The sequence below is a fragment of the Misgurnus anguillicaudatus genome, chromosome 21 (genome assembly GCF_027580225.2).
Source record: "Misgurnus anguillicaudatus chromosome 21, ASM2758022v2, whole genome shotgun sequence".
Classification (NCBI taxonomy): Eukaryota; Metazoa; Chordata; class Actinopteri; order Cypriniformes; family Cobitidae; genus Misgurnus; species Misgurnus anguillicaudatus.
The window spans coordinates 46013911-46040962 of NC_073357.2; the positions used below are offsets into that span (position 1 = coordinate 46013911).

Consider the following 27052-nt stretch of genomic DNA (forward strand, 5'->3'; position numbering starts at 1 on the left):
CCCCTGGCACCATCTCGCGGCCCCCAGTTTGAGAACCACTGTTAAACTAACCTTAAAATAACGTTTCTCATGTTAGTTTAACGTTCCCCTAACATTAGAATAACATTCCCCTAACATTAGGGTGGCATTAAACTAACCTAAAAATAAAGTTTCTCTAATGTTGTGGGAACCAAAAACTAAAGTTACGTGAACGTTTTTAGAACCAGAAATTGTTAGCTGGGTTTCGCACGATTTTACGTGGTTTCAGCCCCAACAGCGGACACGCCGTCAGCGTTTGAGAGTGGAGAATTCTGTCTGTTTTTTCAAGATTTTGATAACTTATTTACTTTATTTAATCATTCAAATTTGGCTGGGTGGTCAATATAAAATTTTTCTGTCAGACTTTAAAGGTGCAATTGAATAAAAAAATCATTTACCTTGGCATAGATAAATTATAAGTTCGGTACATGGTAATAACATATTCTGAGCCTCAAACATGTTTGTTTCCTCATTCTTATGTAAACCTCATGCATGCAAAAGCCAATCTCAACGTAACACTGACTGTGATGTAACAGTCGAGATGTACACCCCATGTTTACTAATGTGAGCAACTGGCGTGAGCTTTATATTATTATTCATGATCCTTCCAAATATAGAGCATTTCATTTAAAGGCCAAAGCCTAGTGTAAAAACTTTTCTAGATAATTTTTGCACTTAATAAAGTTACATATCTTTTATGAACAATTTAACATTATTTGAATGCATTCTTTGGCACCTTTAAAGGGGCCATTTATTTGTTTTATTATTATTAATTTTTTAACGTTGAATTGTAAAGTTTCTGCAATCTGTTGTTTTACTAGCACATCAACTCTTATCTCATTCTACACGATATGACCCCAGCTTTCTTTGACGACTAGGTGTTTCACTGTCTTAATGAAATTCTGGATCTCTGTCACAACTTCTGTTCCCTAGTCAGTCAGAACCTTGGTCCTCTGGATGAAAGAGGTGCTGGCCAACTGGATATTCTTGTTAAGGTAGCTTTGATAGTTTTAATCAATACTAAAATGAATCCAAAATCAAGATTGTAATAGTACAGTATTGCTGTATTTTCCCATGCCAGGGTTTTAGTCGTCAGTCGTTCCTGCTTTTCAAGATTCTTTCCAGCGTACGTAACCACCAGATAAACTCGGACCTGGCTCAGCTGCTGTTACGACTAGACTACAACAAATACTACACCCAGGCAGGAGGCACACTGGGAAGGTAGGCTTGAGTAATGCAGCGGTATGATGGACTGATTCACGCAATATTAAACTAATGGGTTCTTTGTTATCCTGTAGTTTTGGGCTGTAAAGCTGAGCCTGAAGATCTCAGATGCGCACTTCACACAAACGTCCATTTCAGCTTATTAAAATAAATTGTGTAATACAGTATTTGTGTTGATTTGTACATTAATATATTGTAAATATATGCTTGTTGATGTGTCTTTATGAAAGTTGCAACATTAAAAAAATATTCTTGAAGTTTGAAAATGTAATCATGTGTTGTAAAATAAAACATTCATATGAAACAATCACATTATTTTTTATTTTGTAAAAACTATATACAGTAAACTGCATGCACTAAAAACACAAAGACATTTAAAAGACAGGTTAAAATGTCAGAGCATGTTTTATGTAGACCGGTTATGACAGAATTCAGAATTGCTGTCATAGCTGAGGCACTTTCCACAAGTCAAGCTCTGAATGAGCCACTCCAGAGAGACGACAGGCAGGTCCGGGGTCACGGCTTTCACTGCCTCAGATTGACACGCGGATGAAGCCATGGCCAGGTCAAACTTGACAGCAGGAATGTCTGTAATTGAAAAAAATTGACACCATGTCAATTCAAGTATAGAAAGTTCTTTCCCACGTACAAATAAATTTAAAGATGTGAATAGTAGCACTCACAAGAAAAATGTGCTATAAAATAATGTACATTATAACACAAACCAAGTCCTTAAATAATTTGTTTCAATAACAGTGGTAATCAAACCTAATACATGACCAGCTGGTTATTGGTTCTTTTAACTGGAAAGCGGGACTTCCTTCACCAGAGTGGCCATATTAGGGGTGATTCACATATCGCATCGTTTGCACGTTCAAGTTCGTTATTTCAAATGTAGGCGAGGCGAGCGGTATGCGCGCTTATAATGAAAGCAACACGGTGCCGCACAAGCCCTGAAAAGTGAAGCCAAAACTTCTCGATCGCCCCCCAGTGACTGGTCATAGTATAGGTCATAAACCCCGCCTCCCCCACGTTATTCAATGGGACTTGAGACCAACTAAACAATTTAGAAACCGAAGCTGGTTTCTGTCATTTACTGTAGTTTTTATCATGCTGATGTAAATTCAAGTGTTTGTTTTTAAAATACGTTTGTTTTTAGTTATTTAATGCTATAAAAACGGTGGTGTGATGTCATGATTGACAGCTGTGATTGACAGCTATCTGAGCCGAGCGAAGTAGTCACTGAAGCACCAACAGACTTTTTCTCGGGATCTTTAGAGGACTGAGAAGATTGGAGCTTTAAATTTAACATCTAAATTTCTACAATCAATATAATTTCACACTGACATAATGGGTTGTTCTGCAATAGAATGATAGAAACAGTGCAGCGTGTGCTTCTGATTGATTATGCGCATCCTGCAAGGGCGGGGCCTTGATTTCACAGCTTTACTTCCTGCTCACTACTGCCAGGACTGATCCCAAAATTGTTACTGCGCAGACTCAAGACCCAAGATGTCAACGCCATATCGGGACACCGGCGGCTTCAATTCACACCAATGGAAGAGAGCGAACGGGCGTTGTCCATCTTTTTTTACAGTCTATGGGTGTGACGCACTTGAAAAAAACATTGAGTTAAAAACATAAAGCTGCAAGCACACCGCAAGTCATGTGACGCAAACCTACGCGTCTAGCATTTTTAGGTACGACATGTGAACGGCCCCTTAACTCTTTCACCGCCATTGACGAGATTTTCCGTCTTTCCGCAATACCGCTATTATCCACCAACTTTTTAAACCCGGAAGTATTGCCCTATGGCAAGCGGCTGCATGTTCGTGTCTGTTTTAAAGATCGCTCTGAATGGGATCTCTATGAAAAGTCCATCACAAAAATGGAATTATCTCTGCTTTTTGCTCAAAATGTGGTGTTTTTGCAGCCTGCAGAAACCTACCCATATTCAAAAGCTGATTACAAAAGAACCACTGAAGGTAGGATGAAACGGGGTTTTTTTTTTAAAGCAGAGGGTCTGTTCTTTCATTTGGTATATTGTATGTTTATATATTTAAAGAAGAACATTTTCTGGAAGGCATTAAACTTTGGTGAAAATCATGAAAAACACTGGCGCTGGCTGGCAACTTTTTAAAAAAACGCTGGCGGTGAAAGAGTTAAGTGTTGCATTGTCCCCTATTCGTAGTAATACGAGTGCCCAATCTTGTTATATCCAATATCTTAGGTGTTACTCACCAGAAATGTCTTCTTTTTCTTTATGATGATGAACTTTTTCTGCACCACCCATAAAAAGCAAAGAGGTCCACAAATCCACACGATCCTCTGATAGCAGCAGCACCTTTAGGGCTTTAAAGGGGTTACAGCGAGGATGCCTGAGGACACACAATGCAAGAAGAAACTTATGACTAGGGTGGCAAAATTCCAGGAATGTTCCATAGAAGTTACAAAAGGAATATATGCAGGGTTCCCACACCTTAGTTAACTTCAAATTCATGGACCTTTCAAGGACTTTCCAGGTCCAATGCCATCAAATTTGAGACAAATAAATGTGGGGACACATTTCAAGTGAGAGCAAGGTTACATCGTGTTACCTTTTAAGATACATTGTTACAGTTCCCTTTTGAGGGAACTCGCGCTGCGTCACTGCGGTGACACTTTGGGGACGCTTCCAGTGGTAAGTGCGTCTGAATGTGTTTATCAAATTCAACGAATGGTGAGGCTTAATGACAAAGACAAGGTGACGTGGGAGCCAGGAAGTATATCGCTAACTGAAATATTGCCAAAGACGTTGTTACAGGGAAGCATGAAGTATGGCAAGGGAGACGCAGCATCTCATTCCCTTCTCAGGGAACAACAGTTACATACATAACCCAAGACATTTTCATGTGTCAAACACAACTATGCAAAAAAGCATTTTGGTATGAATCAGCATTCGCATACAGAATATATAAGCATTTAAAGCGAACAGTTTAACGCGTGTGCTTAAAAAGTCTAGAATTTTTTATGATATTATCCTACACTACACAGGGAATAATATGGATTTTCCTTCCAGAAAACATCTTGCATAAAATAGATATAAGCACTTTCAATGACCTGTATCTATGTATATTTTCAAAATCTTCCCAGGGCCTTGAATTTTTTTCCCCAGATTCCAACTTTTAAGGATTTCAAGGACCCGTGGGAACCCTGTATATGGAAATTGTGGCACACACACAAAGATGAGTTGGATGTCAAAGAAGTGTCTGTGTGTGTGATACTGTTTGTATAAATAACCCAAAATTTACAAATAAATTCCTTAAGTGTCCAACTTAGAATATTTCTAATTTTCCTGAGCGTCCAAGTAATAGATTTGTCAAATCGATCAAACAGGATGAAATCTTACCACTCCACAATGCCTCCATCTGGTCCCAGACCAGCAGGCAGTAGGTAATTCCTGTAGTTGAGCAGTTTCTTCTCCTGGCAGCAATCCCTTACCCACATCTGAGATACACAGGGAACTCCACCTGCCACACACAGCAGGTACTTCCTGGTACGGCAGTGCTGGTCGGCAATCAGCAAGCTCTGATAGGCTGCTTTACACTGACAGCACACAAAGCAAAGTGATTCAAGCAGCTTTCCCAGAGGAAGGAGAAGACCTGAGCTGCTTTGTATACACTGTAGTCTTACCTGTTCTTCGTTAAAGTCGAGCAGGATCATTCCTCCTCCGGCCTCCAGCTGTCTCACCGTATATTCTTTGTTGTATGGAGTTCTCTGCACGTATTCTAGTAACAGAAAAATCAGTTTTGACTTGAACACCAGACAACAATCACACATGGAATATAAACAGTTTTCTTTCCTCACCTTCATCCTCATCGCTGTTCTGATGGTTGGAGTCTCTGTCGCTTTCAGAGGATGCTGTTAGCATAAAGACGAACCCCATGAACAGAGAGGAGTTTTCAGGGAGAGGTCCGTGCGTTGCCACCAGGTCATTAGGGTCAGACGGTAAATCGACACCGCTTCCAGATGTGTTACAAGCAGCTGTCCTTTGCCCTGTTAAATAAAATAACAGTTTAAACAACACTGTTCCAAAACACTTAACCCGAACACTATATCATGAACCAATGACTGGTGGTTAAAGTGTACTGAATTGTGAGAAATTAGGCACCACTCCCATTCACCCTGTTAGGTGCTCACCCACACACAACCAATAAAATGTTATGGCACATACCAGTTGCTGTTTAAGTCTGGGGCTCTGCACTCCACAAAGTAGTAACAAAAGCATTTATTTGCTCCTTTAAATAGTTTATCGTTGATTTTATATTGTGACATAAGAGAATACAACAAGAACTGTGGGGAAGATGCACTGATTCTTTCTTTGAGTAAAATCATCATTAAAAATACAGTATATAACAAATAGCACTCTAAAAACAATTTCATAGATATTAAAATGTATAAAACATTTTGTACATATTGCTAAAAAGCCTAAATGAATCAGTAATATCATAAAATAAATGTCTTAAAATCCAGTGGTGCAAATGCATTGGTCCACACTGCTGCATTAGAGAGGACGGTCTACAGAGGGCATCGTACCAAATCTTGCCCCGCCCCCCCTGCGTCCTCTCTTTGGAGGTGTCTTTTCGTCCTCCGTTCCGCTCATCAGCTTTCGTTTCCCTGGGGTTCTCGGGTTGTTGGTTGAGCTGCGTGTAGGGGTCGTCGGTCCACTGGGGTTTCCTCTTCGTCTCCGTTTACCTTCCACCAGGTTATCTATGGAATAAATAACATTGTTATTAACTGGAACAAATATTAGGCTATTTTAACTTATGTAACAAATGTCAACAATTAAGTAATCTTGAATTAAAAGGGTAATTTACCAAAAAAAAGTATCTGAAAAAACACAAAGATATTTTGAGGAGTGTTAGTCACCAAAACAATCAGAAGCCCTCATTGACTTCCATAGTATTCATTTTTTCAAGTCAATTGGGCTTCTGATCGGTTTGGTTACAAACATTTCTCAAAATATCTTCCTTTGTATTCATAAGAACAAAGAAATTATAGAGGTTTGTAACAATGTGAGAGTGAGTAAATGTTGACAATTTTCATTTTGGGGTGAACTATCCCTTTAAGGGACACTCTTCTAGAGTTAAACATTTGATTTTTACCTTTTTGGAATCCATTCAGCTGATCTCCGGGTCTGGCGCTACCACTTTTAGTATAGCTTAGCATAATCCATTGAATCTGATTAGACCATTAGCATCGCGCTAATAAATAACCAAAGAGGTTCAATATTTTTCTATTTAAAACTTGACTCTTCTGTAGTTGCATTGTGTACTTAGACTGACGGAAAATAAAAAGTTGCGATTTTCTAGGCAGATATGGCTAGGAACTATACTCTCATTCTGGCGTAATAATCAAGGACTTTGCTGCTATAACATGGCTGCAGGAGGCACAATGATATTACGCAGCAGCCGAAAATAGTCCCCTTAGTAACTTTCAATGGCAGGAGACTATTTTCGGGCAGTACGTAACATCACTGTGACTGCTGCATATATATTTTTTCAAAAAGAGTGGAGTGTCACTTTAAGTATCTGATGAGAATCAAGTCGACCCAACCCACTTAGGTTACTTTGCTAACCTAAACTTTATTGGTCTTACCTTTATTACACCAGAATGAGAGTATAGTTCCACCCATATCAGCCTAGAAGAATCGCTACTTTTAGTACACAATGTAACTACAGAAGAGTCCATTTTTAAATAGGAAAAATATCCAAACCCTTTGGTTATTTTTTAGCGCGATGCTAATGGTCTAATCAGATTCAATGGATTGTGCTAAGTTATGCTAAAAGTGGTAACGCCAGACCCGTAGATCAGCTGAATGGATTCCAAAACTGAAAAAATCTAATGTTTAACTCTAGGGGTAGCTAGCAAATAAGTATTTTTTTTTAAAGTGAAGTGTCCCTTTAAGTATCTGATGAGAATCAAGTCAACCAAACCCAGTTATATTAGCCAAATCACCTCAATTCAACTTCACCTTTTCTCTGATGGACTTTTCATGACTTAATGATAAATACATGCACACATGGTTCATGCTTTACTGTAACCATGTAATATGGATTGCATAATACAGAATTTAATGCATGACCTAATGATATGTTTGATATAGCATCGACTACTGCTGTGGCCGTTACTATTAGGGGGCGTGTACACCAAGGCGTTAACGCTGGGGTATGTTTTCAATTATTACTAATGGAAGCGCCACGAAAAACAGCAAAAAAACAGCATCTGAGCGCCGGCACTCAAAAATGTTCAACTTTGGGTAAAATGCACAGCTTGTCACTGTCACTTTTTCACCAGCCATCCAATCACAGCGTAGGAGGGGTGGGACAAATGCCACAACAACCAACTGATGCATCAATGACTGGTAAACAGAAGTATCATAGCAATCAAAGCTCAAAACCGTGGGCAAGCGCCCACAGTCGGCACCTGCCTGGTGTTTTCAGCTGCGCTTAAACAATTTGGTGTACATGCCCCCCTAAAGTTTCAATTTAGAAATGCAGATCAGGCTCTTCTGCGGTTGGAGGAAGTAGTTTGCTTTGTTGTGTTGAACCAAGACTGCCAATGGTCAGAACTGGCTTCCACAGAATCTACTAAAAACAGAAAGCCAGTAAACACTCACCTAGGCTAATATCAGAAGCCATGTTATTGGGTGTAGAAGGTTCGTAGGGTCCGAGTCCGTACTGTTCCCTCAGGCGACTGCCTTGTTCCATGCTGAGGATCACAGATGTTCTGTTGTACCACATGCTCTGACCATCTTTCTCCACGCAGTACACAAACTCGGAGCCTTGATTCTTATGCCCCTTCACTACTCCTGAACACCAATAATATATAAAATGCACATTTTCAGATTTTTATTTTCAAGTCAGATGAAAGAAAATTTAAAGGAAAACACCATCGTTTTTCAATATTTTACTATGTTCTTACCTCAACTTAGACAAAAAATACATACCCATCTTTTTTCAACACGTGCACTTTAAATGTTTGTACAGCACCTCGTGAATGTGTTAGCATTTAGCCTAGCCCCATTCATTCCTATGGTTCCAAACAGGGATGTATTTATTAGCCACCAAGTACTTTCATGTTTTCCCCATTTAAAGACTGATACATGAGTAGTTACACGAGTAAGTATGGTGGCACAAAATAAAACTTTTGTTTGGAGCCATAGGAATGAATGGGGCTAGGCAAAATGCTCACACATTCACGTTGCGCTGTACAAAGATTAAAAGTGCATGCATTGAAAAAAAATATGCATGTATTAATTAATCTAAGTTGAGGTAAGAACTAGGGCTGGGTTTCGATTCAAATTTCAAGAATCGATTCGATTCCGATTCTCAAGATCTTGAAAAGATTATCATTGTTCGATCCGATCTGATTCGATCGTCGAGATTTAGATAAGTGTTTTTGAAAAAAGCCCGAAATGGTGCCAGATAGGGGTGCACGGAATGACCAAAAATCTATTCCAAGAGTCATTTTATTTAACAGTATATTTCATGGTATACAAGTTTTTCAGTTTTTTGGATTATAAAAATGTGCAGTTATTTGCCACTCACTATAGCTTTTAACTGCTCACCACAGTTTTAAAATATGGACAATTTAAAGTTAATAATGTTAAAGTGAAAATGCCTAGAGGATAACAACAGATTAAGTCTTGATAGACAGAATTTTGTTTTTAATTGAGTTATTAATTTTATAGACTATTGAAGCTATAGTATGCATTGTATTTTGTATTTATGCATACATTACATTAAAAATAGGCAGTATGTAAAATGAACAGGTATACATTTATGCACAAACCTACAGACAGGATAAATACCTGTATATATGAGAGACAGAGCTCTATATAGATATTATGACGGGTGCTATGATGTGATGAAGTCTGTTTTAAGCTCTTTACTTCCTATTGCACATTAACATTTGTGTCTCTTTCTCGTCTTTCTGATCAAAGATGTTTGTACTATAAGCAAATTAGGCGTCAAACTACATCGCTCCAGCAGTGCACGTGTCACTGATATAAACGCGAGTTTTGTCTTGCTAAAAGTTCAGAAACCTTTACAACTATTAGCATTATGTGTAAGAAGAACTCTTTATTTGGCGACCCGTTGCACGCGCCTCAAGCAACCTCTTCCCGTCAAAGACCGGCTGCATGAGCACAGAGGGGGAGAGAGAGAGAGAGTTTTGCTGGAGACCCGCGGTGGATTCACTGGCGCTAATTTTGAAAATACAAAAATTACTCGTTCATTTGTTATAAGTGGATTATTTTACATGTAGATCGCAGCTTTGAGGGTTTGTAGAGTTTTCAAAACAACCGCTTGCTTAACGTTACTGACCGCTATGTTCGTTGTTTTAATGTCCTTCCACCTCGCGCGCATGTGTAAATTCAATGACGCGGCAAGTTTAAGTTATTAATGATTAAATAGATACTTTGAGTTACGGATCGATCTTTAGAAATTAACATGAAAATCGATTAAGAATCGGTGAATCGATTTTTTCTACACAGCCCTAGTAAGAACATAGTAAAATATTGAAAAACTGTGGTGTTTTCCTTTTACTTTTTAAGCTTTATGTGATGTTTATACAAACAGCACCGTGGTAATACAGATTTGCAAATTAAAAAACATATAACAACTCAATAATGCATCATTATCTTGAGATTAATATGCTTTTTAAAATTTTTTGTTAAATTGTACCTATATTGAAGTACTCTTCCTCTGTCAAGGCTGTGACCTCTGTCTCCAAGGGAATGGGATCACACAGCAGGATGTCCTTCCCCTGTACTTCACACTCCTGGTTGTCATCGAATAAAAGGCGGAAACGGTTCTCACCCAGGTCTCGCGTGATGGTTCCAGAATAAAAGTACGAGTTGGACGACCACTTGGCCAGCACACGCAATCCCACAAAACTGCTGGTCCCAGTGCTGTTGTCAGGAGAGGTGGTGTTGAGCGAATCAGAGCGGCTTGTAGTGCTGGGCTCTAATGGGCTGCCTGGTGCTCGGACATACGGCTCTTCCTCGGACGATGACGCCACCTGACCATGGGAACCGTCTCCTAACCCTACCCTGCCACCTCTGAGATTAAGTATTGGGAGGTGATGGAGAAAGCAACAGAAGATGGTGACCATGTGAGGATCATAACATAACCATACAATAAACAAGTAACTAGAGAGGTTATTCAAGACCCAGACCAAGAAATGTCAGCGGAGTTAATGCTACAGTCTAGACACTTTAGAAAGAGAAATAATCATACAAGATTAATAAAAACAGACCCACAGTGATTTTATGAATTTGGGTGTGACCCTGATAGTAAGCCTACCCAGAGCAGCTCACCTGGACAGCGGGCTGCGGGAAGGAGGCCTTCCTCGCCGGGCACGGCCACGGGGGCTTAGCTGGGTGATGACCCGAGACCCCCGTGCATCCGTCACCTCTAACCCCACCGCCACGCTGTTGGTCCTCGGCTGCTGCCGTCCACCCCGCCTGGGGCTGAGTGTAAACACACACAGGGAGAGGATGCGCTCAGCTGAAACGCCCTCGACCAAATGTGCACGATGGGAGCAGCAGCCATAAGAGGATGGTGAAATCTTTATTGCTATATAATTATACAGATCGTGACTGTGTCTATCTAACAAGAAGAAGGTAAGAGACGCTTGAAGAAAGTAAGCAGACTGACAGCTTCTACACAACAGAGAGAACTACTAGGCACCAAATAAAATAACGGAAATGGCATTATTGTTTTTTTGGCCGAAAGATAAGTTTGTAGTTTTACATTCATTAAATTCATGAAATTAAATAGTAATAATTAAATTACCAAAAATTAAATGTATTCATAAAAACTACATTTACAGCGGTTGGATAAATGTATTATACTTTCTAATTTCAATTCAAACTAAATTTAACAATTTCCTTCTCAGTTGTTTAACCCTTGTCTGTATGGAAGCAGCAGTCAGTGGAGACAAGACTTGTGTTAATTTAAGAGTGTTAGTAAAAGAAACCATGCACCGGACCCCACACTTCTTCTTACCTTCCAGACTTGCTCCCTCGGCTAGGTGGCATGATAAAATCCGGCATTCTGATGGGCCCCAGGCCACCACTGCTGGTCCCAATTGAGCTGTGGTGTGACGGAGCTTTCGAAGACAGTGAACTGACATCAGCCAGGTCTCCAGATGTCATTGAACTTCCTGTCCGGCTTGGGGACATGTCATTTTCCACAACACAGCGGTCCACTGTTGGTTCCTCAGACTCCTTTGCGGAGAGATACAGGAGATGTTTGTTTAACCTTTGCCAATCAATTCAGCATCTTAAAGTGGACATTTCACACAACTTTTTTAAGATGTCAAATAAATCTTTGGTATCCCCAGAATGCGTATGTAAAGTTTAGCTCAAAATACCCCACAGATAATTTAATATAACATGTTAAAATTGCCACTTTGTTGGTGCGAGCAAAATGTGCCATTTTTGGGTGTGTCCTTTAAAAGCAAATGATCTGATCTCTGCACTAAATGGCAGTGCCGTGGTTGGATAGTGCAGATTAAGGGGCAGTATTATCCCCTTCTGACAAATTTCAATGACCTATTTTTTCACATGCTTGCAAAGAATGGTTTACCAAAACTAAGAAACTGGGTTGATCTTTTTTACATTTTCTAGGTTGATAGAAGCACTGGGGACCCAATTATAGCACTTAAACATGGATAAAGTCAGATTTTCATGATATGTCCCCTTTAAAACCAATGTAAACCAAAGTAACTTTTCTTACATGGGTCACCTTGCGGTCAACCTCTCTGCCGTCTTCATAGTAGACATCCGTAATGATGCGAGTAACTGTCGTGCGGACCTCCTGGATGGTGCGAATATGTCGGCGCATTGATGGACCTGGCTGGGTTCTGGTGGGTGTGCTTTGTTCTCCCTTGAAGAGATGAAGCTTAAAGATCAAGCTAACTAGCTACAGTTCTTTATATTCAACACAAATCACATGCATATCCACCTTAAGAATTTATGGTCTTATTCATTTAACCTTTGTGGCTAACCTTTATTTTACACAACCTGTTTTTGTTAATATTAACTCTTTCACCGCCATTGACGAGATATCTCGTCAATTAAGAGAAAACGCTTCCCCGCCAATGACAAGATTTTCCGTCTTTCCGCAATACCACTATTATCCACCAGGTGGCGCCCTTTCGCAACTTTTTAAAACCGGAAGTATTGCCCTATGGCAAGCTGCTGCATGTCCGTGTCTGTTTTAAAGATCGCTCTGAATGGGATCTCTATGAAAAGTCCGTCACAAACATGGAATTATCTCTGCTTTTTGCTCAAAATGTGGTGTTTTTGCAGAAACCTACCCATATTCAAAAGCTGATTACAAAAGAACCACTAAAGGTAGGATGAAACGGTTTTGTTTGAAAGCAGAGGGTTTGTTCTTTCATTTGGTATATTGTATGTTTATATATTTAAAGAAGAACATTTTCTGGAAGGCATTAAACTTTGGTGAAAATCATGAAAAACGCTAGCGCTGGCTGGCAACTTTTTTAAAAACGCTGGCGGTGAAAGAGTTAAAGGGACACTCCACATTTTCCAGCTACCCTAGAGTTTAACATTCATTTGTACAGTTTTTTAATCCATTCAGCCGATCTCCGGGTCTGGCGCTGGCACTTTTGGCATGGCTTGGCATGTTCTATTGAGTCTGATTGGACCATTGGCATTGCGCTGGAGAATGACCAAAGAGTTTCGATTTTTTTCCTATTTAAAACTTGACTCTTCTGTAGTTACATCAATTACTAAGAAAGACGGAAAATTTAAAGTTGGGTTTTTATAAGCCGTACCATGGGTGAAGCAGCCGCAATGATATTGCACAGTGCCTGAAAATAGTCCCCATGGTAACGTTCAATAGCAGATGACTATTTTCGGGCACTGCATAATATCATTACGCCTGCTGCAGCCATGGTACAACAGCAAAGTCATTGATTATTACACCAGAATGAGAGTATAGTTCCTAACCATATCTGCCTAGAAAATCACAACTTTTAATTATCTGTCAGTCTTAGTACATGATGTAACTACAAAAGAGTCAAGTTTTAAATAGGAAAAATATTGAAACTCTGTGGTTATTTTTTAGTGCGAGGCTAATGGTCTAATCAGATTCAATGGATTGTGCTAAGCTATGCTAAAAGTGGTACCACCAGACTCGGAGATCAGCTGAATGGATTGCAAAATGTTAAAAATCAAATGTTTAATTCTACGGGAGCTGGATAATAAGCTTTTTTTTTTTAAGTGGAATGTCCCTTTAAGAGATGTAAAATGGCAGATACTATGACTTTTATAATAGCTATCAATTTATTTAGTAATTGGTTGTTAACACACTTACCCTAGCAGACAGGTTATGAGGTCTAGGCAAATCAAAACTTGTCTGCTGAGACACCGCTCTCTGCCATACCAAAATAAAACAAAGGCACAAAAATGAAACGCTGCATCTTTGATCCAACTAATCCTATAACTCATCCAGTGACTCACTTTACTGGGTGGACTGGTGGTCGAGGGGATGTCCACACTGGTTTGCTGTGATACGGCTTTCTGACGAACAGGTGTGCGTGGTGAAGGTCTGTCAGATGTGTTGAGGACCTCTTGTTCTCTAGCAGAAGGGGACAGGCCACTGATCAGAGGCTCAGAGTTAGCATCTGTACCGTGAGGATGCTGAGATTGATGGGGTACAGCTTCCTTGACTCGGTCAGAGGATCTGTCTGCTGTCTCTCTCGGGAGGTTGGGAGACAGTACAGAGTCATTTGTGTTGGGAGGGCTGTTGAGCGTTTGGCTGGGTTGCCTGCTGCAGAAGTGGAAAGAAAAACAAAGCTTAGAATGAAGCAGACTTAAAGGTGCAGTGGGTAAATTTTAGCGGCATCTAGTGGTGAGGTTGTAAATTGCAACCAACGGCTCAGTCCACTGCTCACCCCTTGCTTTTGAAACGCATAGAGAAGCTACGGTAGCCGCCACCGGAAAAACATGTTATCGTCGGAGACAACTTAGTAAAAAAAGATTGTCCGTTAAGGGCTTCTGTAGAAACATGACGGCACAAAATGCCGACTTCCACGTAAGGGGACCCTCTGTGTATGTAGATAAAAACATCTCATTCTAAGGTTATAAAAACATAATGGTTCATTTTAAAAGGTCTTTATACACCATTGATAATATAGTTTTGTGTATTATTTTGCATTTCTGTCAAGAGATCCTTCTAAAAATTACACACTACACCTTTAAGCCAAGCATACATGATGCAAATTCTGACACTTGGGAGGTTCTGAGACTCCACACACGTCACAAGTGACGTTAAAATAGATTAACATAACCTCAGAAAAAAATTGTCACTGAAGAAATAAGCATAATGTCTTGTAACGTGATGCACTGTAGTTTTAACCTATAAAGTACATTTTATAGATTACTGAGGATTGAAATGTTTTACTGCTTGCTGACTGGTTGAAGGTTCTCAACAAAAAACTAAAAACATCAGGAAATCTCCTTATGGAAGAACCCAGATAATCACAACCTGAAGCTGTAGAAATAGGCCATAACTCAATTCTACATCATACCGGACCAGGAAAGCAGTACCAAACCTACTTACAGTTCCCTTGGTGTTAGATATTTTAAGTAGCCTAATTTATAACCTCAACAATATTCAAAGTTAGACAATTCTCATACAGCCTAGTTACTTAATACATAGCTTACATTTTTTTGTTTTGGAGCACTCGTGCACTAACAACACTAAAATACTGGTAGATTACCCTATCAACATCTGATGAAAAATAACATTGCTAACATTTATCAATATTTATTAATGAATGGGATCATATTTATCACCCATATTGAGTAGCTGTTATGGCTATTGTTCACTGTTAACATCTGAAATGAGATGGTGGCAATACAATAAACAATATTTGAAGAGTTTGGTTCCAAAACGCAATAAACAGCATTTTTTTTTTAAATAGTTAAAACAAAATAAGACGGCATTGAGGAGTACATAAGTTTTACTTCTTCCTACTCCCTTTTGTACATGTAAATTGAGTTGTTTTATATCTTTGTTACTGGAAAAAATGAAGTTTTTTTATTTTTTGTTAAGATGTGTTTTGTTTTTTTCTATTTTATATTTTGTAATTGCATTTACATGTTCAAAATAAAATAAAATAAATAAATAAAATAAGCCACTCGGGCGACAGAAAAATGCCGGCTGTTTTTGATCTCACACGATTGCATCAAGCTTCTGTCATGCTAACACATTGACCCCAGGGGATCTTATGAAAAACGTTTCTATTATTTTACGCAAACTCAACAAAAATCGAGCAGAACCAAAACGTTTTACAGCTGATCCCTATCAAAAAACTTCAGCGACCACGTCCCAAGGATGACAGCAGCAATGACAGTGTTCTTAATATGACAAAGTAAGTGTTTTGATTAATGCCATTAATGTTTTATTTTTTAATCAGTGTATCAGTGTATACCACTAGTCAACTAAATGAATATAACATTGGAAAAATGAATGCACATTTATATATTGATTCAATAGATTTATTGCATTTTGGAAAAAAAAATCATGGATTTTATAATAAATCTTTGAAAATCAAATTATTGATTTGAATTTTTTATGTAATTATAACCTAAATATGCTATGTGAACATTTGTAACAGAAAATAGTGGTTTTCATCTTTGTCACTTTCTTGGTATAGAAAACACTTTTTTACCTAAATTAGTCAAAATGGATTTATTGCGTTTTGGAACCAAACTCTTAATATATCATCTCATTCGGAGGTATGTGGTACCTGATAGGAAGACCACTGGACTCTACATCATCCTCCACCTGGATCTGCCTGTGGGCTTCTCGTACACGACTAAAGACAGACGAACTGAAAAAGATCACAGGCAAATACATCAAATCAATGTTCAAGCTAAAATATAGTAAGGGAATACTCAAAAAATCTAAAAACTGAATAAATAAGCTTTCTATTTATGTATGGTTTGTTTGGATAGTACAATATTTGGTCAAGAAACTATTTGAAAATCTGGAATCTGAGGGTGCAAAAAAATCTATATATTGAAAAAAAATGCCTTTAAAATTCACATTAAGTCCCTAGCAAGACTTTACTTATAATAAATACATTTTTAATACAATTTACAGTAGGAAATTTACATAATATCTTTACTTAACATCCTAATGATTTTTGGCATAATAGAAAAATCTTTATTTTTGACCCATACTATGTATTGTTGGCTATTACTACAAATATACCCGTGCGACTACTGATTGGTTTTGTGGTCCAGGGTCATTTTTTGGAATCACATTTGAAATCGAAAAATAGAAAGCGGACTGACTCATAAGATTTACCCATCCCAACAGTTTAGATCAGTATTTAAATGACACCAATTCCAATATCTAGGCAGGCTTATGGATCTGTACTGCAGTGTTAAAAGACTGTGGCTGTGAATCAGCAGCTGTGAGTGACAAGAAAAAACGAATCCAACCCACAGATAAGCGTCTTGCATAGCAACTATCACAGGTTACCTGGTTACAGCCATGGCAACAGTGGCAGCCTTGGAGACAGAGCCTTCCTCATCCGTTAATGGCGGTTCTGGAAAACATTAAAATCAATCTTTTAAGTGTTCGGCTTTATGCCACTTCAACAAAAGACAATTGTGATTTAATAATTTTCAAATTATTTTATACATTTAAAAAGAATGCTAATATTCTGTTTTCAGGAAAACATAAATATTTTAGGTAGCTTCTTAAGGTCATTACTAAATAAAAAATAAGATCTTTAAAGGTGGGGTGCATCATTTTTGAAAAAACACTTTGAAAAAGGGAGTCGGGCCGAGTACCAAAACACACTTGTAGCCAATCGGCAGTAAGTGCCGTGTCTACTAACCAACATCGTTGCCTGGGTTGCGTATGTGTGGGGCGGGTCTATCAAAAGAAGGCCCAGATTCTATTGGGGTAGAGGCGTGTTTGTTTAAGTAATTTCAAATATCAACATTGGCTTTCAGAGATCATGCACCCCACCTTTAAACCAAATAATAGGAACTAACATATCCAGTTTCTTTCTTTCTTTCTTTTCACATCCAGTTTCAAAGTTTCGTTGCCTTCTTGAGGATCAGTGAATGTTTGTATCTTTTGTAATAGTTGTGTAGCAGTGTTTCCCATACATTGATTTATTTGTGGTGGCCCACCACAGAATCAACACTGGCCCCCACAAATAGAATTTTCATGATTCCCATTTACATTTTTATTTCACTATTTAAAACAGCTTAATTCGTAATTAAAATATAATTTGATGTATAATACAGATCAAATACAGATACAGATCAAAGAGTAGAAGTGAAACATATTTCAGGTGCCGTGCCAACACTAGATCAAACGCAAACACGACATGATGACGTCACATATATGCTAATTAGCGGGTGACGTCATCACCACCAGTGTCTCCTCAAAATCCTGTGGGAAACACTGAAGTCTCTCAAGTGTGAAAAGTTAAATCTCAACATCATATAGCCAATGTTGAAAATGGGTCAAACATGCAGAAGATGCTGGAAAAGAATCGAATGTGCAGGACCCAAATAATACAGTATTAAGAATCAAAGGGATGCAAACTTTTGAACTGGGTTATTTTTAGTAAATTCCATTATTATTCTGTTATGCAAAATAGATTGTTTAGGACAGTACCAAAAACAAACTTCAGTTTATGTGACCCCTTCAAATCTTTGCTAAATACTAACATTTTGCAAGGGGGAGGTAAACTTTTGGGCTGTATTTTTAGTAGGGCTGTGCAAAAAAATGGCTCTGTGTAGTAAATGCCGCTCCATCTGATGGCGATTTACTTCTAATCACGGAACCGGCTTTACTGATGAAACACGCATGAGAATCACAGCCGATTTTTTGCACAGCCCTAATTTTTAGGATAAAAAATTCTGCATGTGTGCAGTGTAAGACAGCAACTAAAATAGGCATTTACTCTGCAAACTGAAGTGTTCTGAACCCGAGCTGCCCTCCTCTACTGGGGTCACCAGTTTCATCCTCAGACTCAGTTTTCCATCTCCCTCCGTCACAGCTGGCTCCTCGCCCTCTCTGCTCTCCTCTACCGAAATCTCACTAGCTGCCATTGTTGTCTCTCTGGTAACGTCGCCCTCCGACGGCTCTGAGAATGAGGTCATCTCTGGAAAACATTAAAATGATAGAAAGTAAAACAAAACTTGTATAGCTAGAGTGGTAGTGCAATGCGTTACAACTGCAGAAACTCATGGGTTCAACACACATGCTACATAAATGTATACCTTGTAATGCAATGTAAGTCACTTTGGATAAAAGCATCTGCCAAATGCATAAAATGTAAAACAGGAAGTACAGCATAAAAATAGTAGGGAGGGGTGTTCAGCACAAGATCAGCATCCTGTTACCTAAAAATACAGTATGTGACTTTGATTCCACTTTAATTTTAAAAATTTGACATGGCCTTACTCAGTCAATATTAAAGATATCAAGGTTATATTTTCACAGAATATTCTTTTACATTATGTAGGATGATTTTACAACAGTAAATCTGAAAAAAAGACTGTGGTCACAATAATATTCAAATGTAATGCAATGAAATAAAAAAGGTAACCCACCAATAGGAGTGCTGTGCCTTGGTGTCTTTTTGAGCTGACTAATTTGAGGAGGTGTTGCACTTACTGCTGGGCGGATCAACTCGCCCTCTTTGGGCAGAGTGAAGTGAAAGGGAAGCTCTGACCAAGAAAGAACAAAAAACAACAGCTAGTTGGATTCACCGAAGTAAGGTTATGTAACAACCAGGGATAATGGATCATTTGTTTGCACTATAATCCCACCTCCAGAGCTGTCGCTCAGACTTTTGTTGGCAGCATTGTCCGAGTTCATTCTCTCCAGGTCTTTGCTCTGTCCTGCATCACTGGCCTTTGTGCTCTGTGACTTAGTTCTCTCGAGTTGTAAAGGTGAAACCTCAGTTGATCTCAGCGGCTGGGACCCTGAGATCTTGGCTGTAGGCTTCATTTTATCCTGCACAGAGCCGCCCACAGGTTGAGAGAAGCTTAGGAATGGCTGGGACCTCTTTACTTTCTCCTGAGAGACCCTCTGGCTCTCTTCTAGCACCATGACACTAAAGCTATCCTCTTTGCTAGAGGAATGAAGATCGGTGCTAGGTACGGGTATCTCCTTTTCTTGCTTTGTGTTCTCATCCTCCTCCATGGGTTCTGGAGAAAGCACCTCGCTCTGAGACAATGCCAAGTTGAGTCTGATATCCACACCTTTAACGGTGCTCTGGATCTCGCTTTCATCCATTCGCTCGTCATCTATAGTATTTTTAACGCTGTCTGTAATAACACTGTGGCTGTGTGTCATTGGCTGACTGGGCCTCTGGCTCTGACTAATGTGTTGTTTTTTATTCTCAGTGTTCTTTTGAGAGAAAACATTCAGGACAGATAGAGATTGAGACGTTTGTGAAGGTTCTGGTACAGGACTGCAGCTTACAGGTCTATCAGCTGATACTGAGGTTTGAGCCGAACTGGCGGCTGTCAGATCTGTGGTTTTGCTTTTCTGCGGTAAAGAAGGAGTGTCTGAAACACAATCTGCAGTGACGGACAGCTGGGATTGAACGGGACCAGTTGAAGACCTTATGTCCGGGTTTCCTATATTACCAGACTGTAAAAACTTTTGAGAGCTACAGTCTTCCACTTTTTCATGTACAGCACTTGTACTATTTGAATCATGCACCTTATTTTGTGAGTTCTGAGAAGGTTTATCTGGCTGAGGGTCCATACCATTTTTGCTTGGATTTTGAAGGGCAGAATTACTCTTGTCGACATCCTCCTCTTCCACAATCTGTGTGGCTTGGCTATCCTCCTCAACAATGAACGCCTGAGTCTTTTGGGAATGATTGTTTTCAGTACTGAGCTCAAGCTGAAAGCACTCGGGCACCTCAGAGGGCTGTAAAGAGCTGCTTGAAGACCTGTTTACATTCTCCGGTGCTCCAGTCTGCTTTGGTGATTCTGATTGGCTGTCCTTCTTTTGAAGCAACTTCTTCTTTAAAGACTCCGTTCCTGGACTGTTATTCCCAGGTTCAAGGCTCGGCGTGGAAATAAACACATCCTACATTGGCAAAACATACAATTCAATGAATTCAGAACTAAATTCAGAACACTGTTACTCAATACAGTTGATGCATACGTGTGAGAATTCAGGCTGGCTGGGCACAGAGAGGCTTTTTTCCAGAACAAATCCAGGGGAATTTTGGGACACTGGTGTGGAGGCTGTGGGTTGCGGTTTGGGGCAGGGGTCCATGTCCATCGGCTCTTCCTCTCTCTTTTGTGGCTGGTCCTCGAGGGGGCCTGATGTGTCCATTGGGGATCCGGCAGCTTCATTAAAATCTAAATTAAATCATTTGGGAATTAATTTATAGAGCCTTTTATGTCACATAAGCCTTACATGGATGTATGATCGACTTACTCTGCTCTTTTTCTGTTGGTGAACTTGGGACAATAAAAGGGGTTTGGCTCAAATTGTCCTGAGTGGCTGCCACAAAGTCAACAGACTGCCTAAAAACAAAAGGAACGTGTTGCAATTATTGAGTTGTGTAATAGAATTTTGTAAGGTTTTTTATTAGAATTTTGTATTGGAAATATATATGCTCTGTTTATATAGTGGCCACCATCACCAGCTTTGTGGTTTTAGCAAAGTTTTAATGTCCATCCATATTTATGTTTCACTCTTTTTTAAAGATTCAAACAGAAAATACAGGAAATATGTACACATAATTAAAAACAAAATAATTTTTAAAACTAAATGTCTTCTTCAGGCATCAGTCAGTATTTAGTGTGACCTGTCTTGGCACGAAACACATCTTCAGCTTTTTTGAGGAGACTGAAGTCCTGAAGTCATTCGATTAGAATTAGGATTTCATTCATTTAGGTTTAAGAGATCCTGCAGCTGCCTGCAATTGCTCAAGTGAAAGGGGAGTTTATCCTAAATACACTTCAGCTTATACTTTATACTGTTTTTAATACTACATCCACATTTCCTTTATTTCCTGGTTGTATTCTAATAAATAGAATGAGAAACAATGATATATGATCACTACACAAAAAATCTAATGGTAGCATGGTGGGCTAAGACTTTTGCACTGTACTGTATATTAGGAAAAAAATACACTTATTGTTAGCTCATGGGCAAAATGTTAAATGCTCTCACATTTATTAGTTGCTTTGTATAGATGTGTCTGCTAAATGAATTAATGTAAGAGTAAACACTTACTGTGAAAGACTCTCTTGCACAAGTGTACCCTGGCCAGATAGATGAAGCAAACGTAGGCTATGTGCAGGCGTGGATGTTGGCATGGCACTGCTGTCTGCCTTGGTGCCTGTGAACAATGTAATCCTTTAATAACAATAAACATAAACTATAAAAGTTAATAAACTGAACAATGTAGGTCTCAATACCATTTCTCTCTTTTTCAAACATGTCATCTTGAGAGGAAATGAGGTCATCATCTTCATTCTCCTGACTGTCAGACACTTGAGAGTGCAGTATAGCCTGAACACTAAGCTTTCTGCTTTCCCCATCCTGAGGCCCTGAAGAGCTGCTTGAGCTGACCTCTGACCTACAACAAGATTAAAATTAGAACGTTCAGACTGAAAAAACTGAGAAAGTCATTGGTGGTATCACGGCTGAAGAGATGCTTGCCCTCTAGAACCTTCATCCTGACCGGCTGACGTCCTTTCTGAACTCTTCAAGCCACCTGAGAAGAAGAAACCAGACCAATTTGCTTATTAAAAACTAAATGGCTTATAGGAACATGCCCAGATTTTGGGAATTTAGCTTATTCATCGTATCCCCCAGAGTTAGATAATTCCATACATACCTTTCTCATCTCCCTGCGTGCTGTAACTCTGTCTGATGCAGCCCCCGCTAGCTTAGCTTAGCACAAAGACTGAAAGTGAATAGCTCCAGCTTGCATACTCCTCCCAATAATTGACAAAATAACGCAAACATTTTCCTATTTATGTGTTGTGGTTTGTATAGTCACACCGTGTACAAATAACAAGGTCATATGAGACACAGCAATCTTTTCCTAATATACAAGAACTATATTCTCAGAAGGCGAAGCACTGATACTTAGGCCGAGTGATTTGCTCGCCGGACCCGTGAAGCCCCCTGGTGAGGAACAGAGTTGTACAAATGACTCCGCCCAAGTATCAGTGCTTTACCTTCTGAGAATATAGTTCCCAGTATGTATACTGTTAAAAGATGGCTGTGTCTCATATGACCTTGTTATTTGTACACGGTGTGACTATACAATTTACAACACATAAATAGGAAAATGTTTGCGTTATTTTGTCACTTATTGGGAGCAGTATGCTAGCTGGAGCTATTCACTTTCAGTCTTTGTGCTAAGCTAAGCTAGCAGGGGCTGCGTCAGACCGAGTTACAGCACGCACGGAGATGACAAAGGTATGTATGGACTTATCTAACTATGGGGGATACGGTGAATAAGGTAAATTCCCAAAATGTGGGCGTGTTCCTTTAAACATTTGCTGCAAAAGAACACATCAAGTATGTTTATTAAAACAAATCAAACATTTGCATTTACATTGGCTGGCTGGTTTCGGACTCTCTCTTTGATTGGCAGGAGCTCCATCCAGCTGGTCTTCTTCATCGTGGACACCCTGACTCTCTGACAGCTCCAACAAACCAAATTGAGACATCTCTTCTGTGACCAGATAAGCAAAGACTGTCATTCATTTATACTTCCAATCAAGCATTTTACTAGTAAACACACAACATTGTTGGTAAGCATCATTGTAGTTACACAACATAACTAGATATTTTTAAAAATCTCACCATGTGTCTCTGTGCAGTGTGTGGTGGTGGTAATATCCTCAGATTCCATGTGCTCTTTAGTATCTCTGCATGAATAATTACAAATAAAAATATTGAAAATTACTAAATGCTTGGATGAATGAAAAAAAAATTCAGGAATATGCCAACTGCTTTATAGTTTTCGTACCGTTTCGATTTCGGAAGACAGCAAACTTCAAAAACTTGACTATGCTCTCTTGCTGCTGAACCCAAGTTGGATTGAGAATTGTCTGAAACAAACAACTGTTTTTGTGTATATGTAAATGTAGAAAAAGTTAAAGATATCTTTGTGTGGATAGATACATACCTAAGTGGGCAGCACCGTCACTCTTATCCGTCTGACTTCCGGACTGCAAATGACTTTTACTAGGCGAAGAAATCAACTCCTGTAAAAACAGTGTAAATTTACTGACACGGTCATACGTTATAATAAATAGACTTCAGGCCTAAACTATAATCACAGTGAAAACTTGGATGTCTTATGGTGCTGTCATCTGTGAAGCCTCACCAACACTGGGCTGTGAGATGTAGGCTGGAGGTTAGAGAGGCGACGGGCCAAAAGAGCAGAGTAGCTGGTGTCGGGGTCGTCCTCCAGAGCAACACTGTCAGGCTGCGAGTCCTCTACTATAAGGCAGGGGTTCTCTGTCTGAGGAAAACTTGAATCAAGATCACTCTCACCAGAATCCATAAGGATGGTACAGGGCTAGCAGATGTCTACATATACGAAGATTAGAGAAGGGGGTTAAATTGTAGAGTTCAAACTTAAAACTACTTAATTGACACATGCAAATAATAACTTAGAAGAATGTTATGTGTTAGAGAAGAACAATGACAGATCATCCAGCACATCTAATAAACATGCAAGGACTGACTTGGTTTGAATGGGGGGATTGTAGTTGCAAGTGTGTATTATGGGGGGTACCATCCCCCTTGGAAACTTCTACTAAGTAAATACTGCTGACATTTTAAGTTGTTAATATTTTAAAAATGCGCCTTAAATAGAACAGCATAAACAATAGGTTTAGATTAGAATTTTTTGTCTATGAAACGTAAATGATTATAAGAGTACGCAAGATTTCTTGTTTTGAGACAACGCGAGACTGCGAACTGTTGATGAAAAGTTAATGCAAACAATCAGGGAGCACCACGAAATGCACAAAAGATTTGTTAAAACATGTGTAAATTAGGTGGATTAAAAATAGCGAAAATAATAACGTCTTATTTCCCCATGAACAACCCTTCGTCGCGGAGAGAACGTGCATGCAGTACAAGTAACTAGCAAGCATTCTACTGATAGCATGGATTAAAAAAACATGACTTCCTGTAAACAAACAGCAGGATAAAAGGCTAATTCCCTTACTTCATTTGCTGGATCCGTCTCTTAATCCATCACAGCAAAGGTTTAGCACTTAACAGCGTATATACAGTACGAACTTCTGTATACTTTCACACCCTAACCCTGTAAAAACCCTTCGCGGCAAAACACGCTGCAAGAAAGCTCCCCGCTGATTGGTTGGTTACGTTCTTGGCTCAACCGAACACGCTCATATCCTCTTTTGATTGGTTAAGAGTGACGCTTAAGGTGGGGCGTCTGCTCTGCTGTTATTGGTATGGTACAGATGTTTAAAGGCCGCAATGGTTCTTCGTGTTTAACCTATCTGCTCTTTAGTTTAGTCCATACTTCAAAGTACTGTAGTATCAAAACACGCCCACAAAGGTACAGCAGAGCCCCAAATTACTGTTAAAACATATGGCGTAAAAACATACAAATAAGATAAATAAGTGCATTCATTTTTGTCAGTATTGTGAGGTTAGATACGACTTTAAAAGGTAAACAAAGGTTTATTGTTTTTTGTTTTTTTAAATATAACTTACTGTATATAAATAAATATTTTATATATATATATATATATATATATATATATATATATATATATATATATATATATATACTGATTATGAATAAAATTAATTAATTAATATATTAATTAAATATAATAAATAAAGTGTGATCTTTTTCGGCATTATTATTATTTTACCATTAAATGTTTTTTTTACGGTGAAAATAACAAAACATGTTTCTTTATAATTGCCTTTAACTGGGTTGTTTCGAATCAGTACAATATATGTATCTTTTTATGTTAAATCTAAACCATCTTGTTTAAATTGAATTATCAGTGATGGTGAGTGTGACAAATACAAAAGCATCATGCGCAGTATTCCATTGGTTTAGCGGCTGCAAACATAAGATGGTATCATACTGATGCCAGTGATTGATGGCTATTCGCCATAGCTATTTGACGTGTCTGCAACAATGTTGCAATGTATCTTTAAAATGCTACGTTTATTATCAAGTACATGACAGCTAGTCGCTGTGGTCGACAGGGTACACGACGCGTTATCCCGTCGACATTGTGTGCTTATATGTAGAAGCCACCATCATATTGAATTCACAACAATACAATGTTACAGCATCACGTCGTACAACGCACAATAACATCGAAATGACATCACAAAATGCAATACACAACCATGGTGACAGCTTACAAAATTAGCCAATTACCTGAGAAATGGATCCTTCGTAAAACCGCTTGTCTATTTCTGGAAGAATGCAGAAAGAAATGAAAGGTTGTGCAAGTCGATTATCTCGCTATGAAGATGGGGTGTGTGTGGGATACAGGGTGTCACTTGACGATGCATTGGCTGCTTGGCATTTTTTTTTGATGCGCGCGCGCATGGTAATTAATAGGAATGCATTTTGAATATTTAAAAATATAAAAAAAATGTGTTTGATTTTACTGATTTGCTTATTTTTTAAGGAGTTTAACTTTTAAGGAAGAAAAGTAATTGCTTGTTTTGAAAACAAGTGATTTACGAACATAAAATATTTAAAACAAAAATGTTCCTGTTAAACGTTATGCCCCTGCTATATTTAATGTTCATGTTATGTTAATCTATTTAAAGTTTTTAATACTAGAAGACCCACCATCATGGTCCCTCCGTCCAGATCCTTTAATCAAGATGCCCTAAGGCATGTTTAGTAGCCTAGATTGTGCTGGTCCTTCTGGGAGAAACACTATGCAAGATATTTTAACAAAGTTAACCAAGTATATGAGTTTTTGTTTGAGCAAAAAATTGATTTAAAAAACTGATGTAGTTTATCATAAATGTTCTCACCATAGAAACTGGCATGGTGTTAAAAAAACAAACAAAGAACAAAAATCATATTTGTAAACATACATTTGTATACAGACAGATTTAGAAATTTGCTTAACCTTGGGGCTTTTTAGTTTTTTAAAGAAAAGAAAAATGTGATCAAAAGTAGCCAGTTCAAGTTCACAGGAGTGTTGGACAATAATGGCTGTATAACAAGAGCTGTTAATGTAATTGCAGATAAGGCAAAAATAAGGCAAAATAATGCAAATGCTAGAAAACATCAAGCTAATCAGATATTTCTAAGACTCGACTGTCCCTTAAATTCAGCAAAATCTGAAAATAGGTGGTTACCAAGATGAAGTGATTAATATGTGGTTTGTAATCTGATCTGATCATGCCATGGCAGCATCCATGATGTTACAGTACAATCTCCATGCAAGAAAATTAGCTTTTTTAGGCTTTCATATGAATGAATTCATAATTTCATTTACAATAACCAATATTTCTTTCTTTATGTGTAACCTTAAATGTAAATCCTATGAAGTCACAACTTACAAGCATGTAATTTCTTTTAAATTTTATTTTTAATGATTTAAGATGGACCTTGCTGACACTGATCAATGCTGGTTCTCAGATGAAACTGCAGATGCATTATTAATGTATAATATTAGTTAATATTATATATATATTCTTTATAAATTGTATTATTTTTAAAAACGTAAAAACAT

The 27052-nt window shown here is 38.5% G+C and overlaps 2 protein-coding genes across 5 annotated transcripts in view; one reads left to right on the top strand and one right to left on the bottom strand.

The window, feature by feature from the left end:
• tubgcp4 (tubulin gamma complex component 4) overlaps positions 1-1549 on the top strand; it is a 9539-nt gene extending 7990 nt beyond the window's left edge. Inside the window, exons 16-18 of the mRNA XM_055209475.2 lie at positions 897-1013; positions 1100-1239; positions 1317-1549. Coding sequence (XP_055065450.1) covers positions 897-1013; positions 1100-1239; positions 1317-1329 — 270 coding nt within the window. The 3' untranslated portion in view covers positions 1330-1549. The remainder of the gene's footprint in view (positions 1-896; positions 1014-1099; positions 1240-1316) is intronic.
• tp53bp1 (tumor protein p53 binding protein, 1) lies at positions 1542-25883 on the bottom strand. 4 transcript variants are annotated; one of them, XM_073859246.1, is made up of 29 exons: positions 25732-25883; positions 23677-23882; positions 23476-23554; positions 23317-23398; positions 23151-23215; positions 22900-23019; positions 21993-22047; positions 21749-21909; positions 21564-21669; positions 20760-20848; positions 20481-20680; positions 19127-20402; positions 18908-19024; positions 18256-18456; positions 16812-16878; positions 16072-16155; positions 13778-14087; positions 13632-13691; positions 12027-12176; positions 11295-11515; positions 10604-10756; positions 9969-10345; positions 7901-8092; positions 5818-5991; positions 5089-5277; positions 4915-5009; positions 4631-4827; positions 3484-3620; positions 1542-1830 (listed from the first exon to the last, which is right to left on the bottom strand). In XM_073859246.1, exons 2-29 carry the CDS (start codon positions 23854-23856, stop codon positions 1649-1651), a joined length of 5319 nt encoding a protein of 1772 aa, XP_073715347.1. In that variant the 5' UTR covers positions 23857-23882; positions 25732-25883; the 3' UTR covers positions 1542-1648. The 4 variants fall into 4 exon arrangements, with proteins under 4 accessions (XP_073715347.1, XP_073715348.1, XP_073715346.1 ...); XM_073859247.1 differs by lacking the exon at positions 25732-25883 and adding an exon at positions 24529-24684 and having other exon boundaries at positions 13778-14084; XM_073859245.1 differs by lacking the exon at positions 25732-25883 and adding an exon at positions 24529-24684.
• Between the last annotated feature and the right edge of the window lie 1169 nt (positions 25884-27052).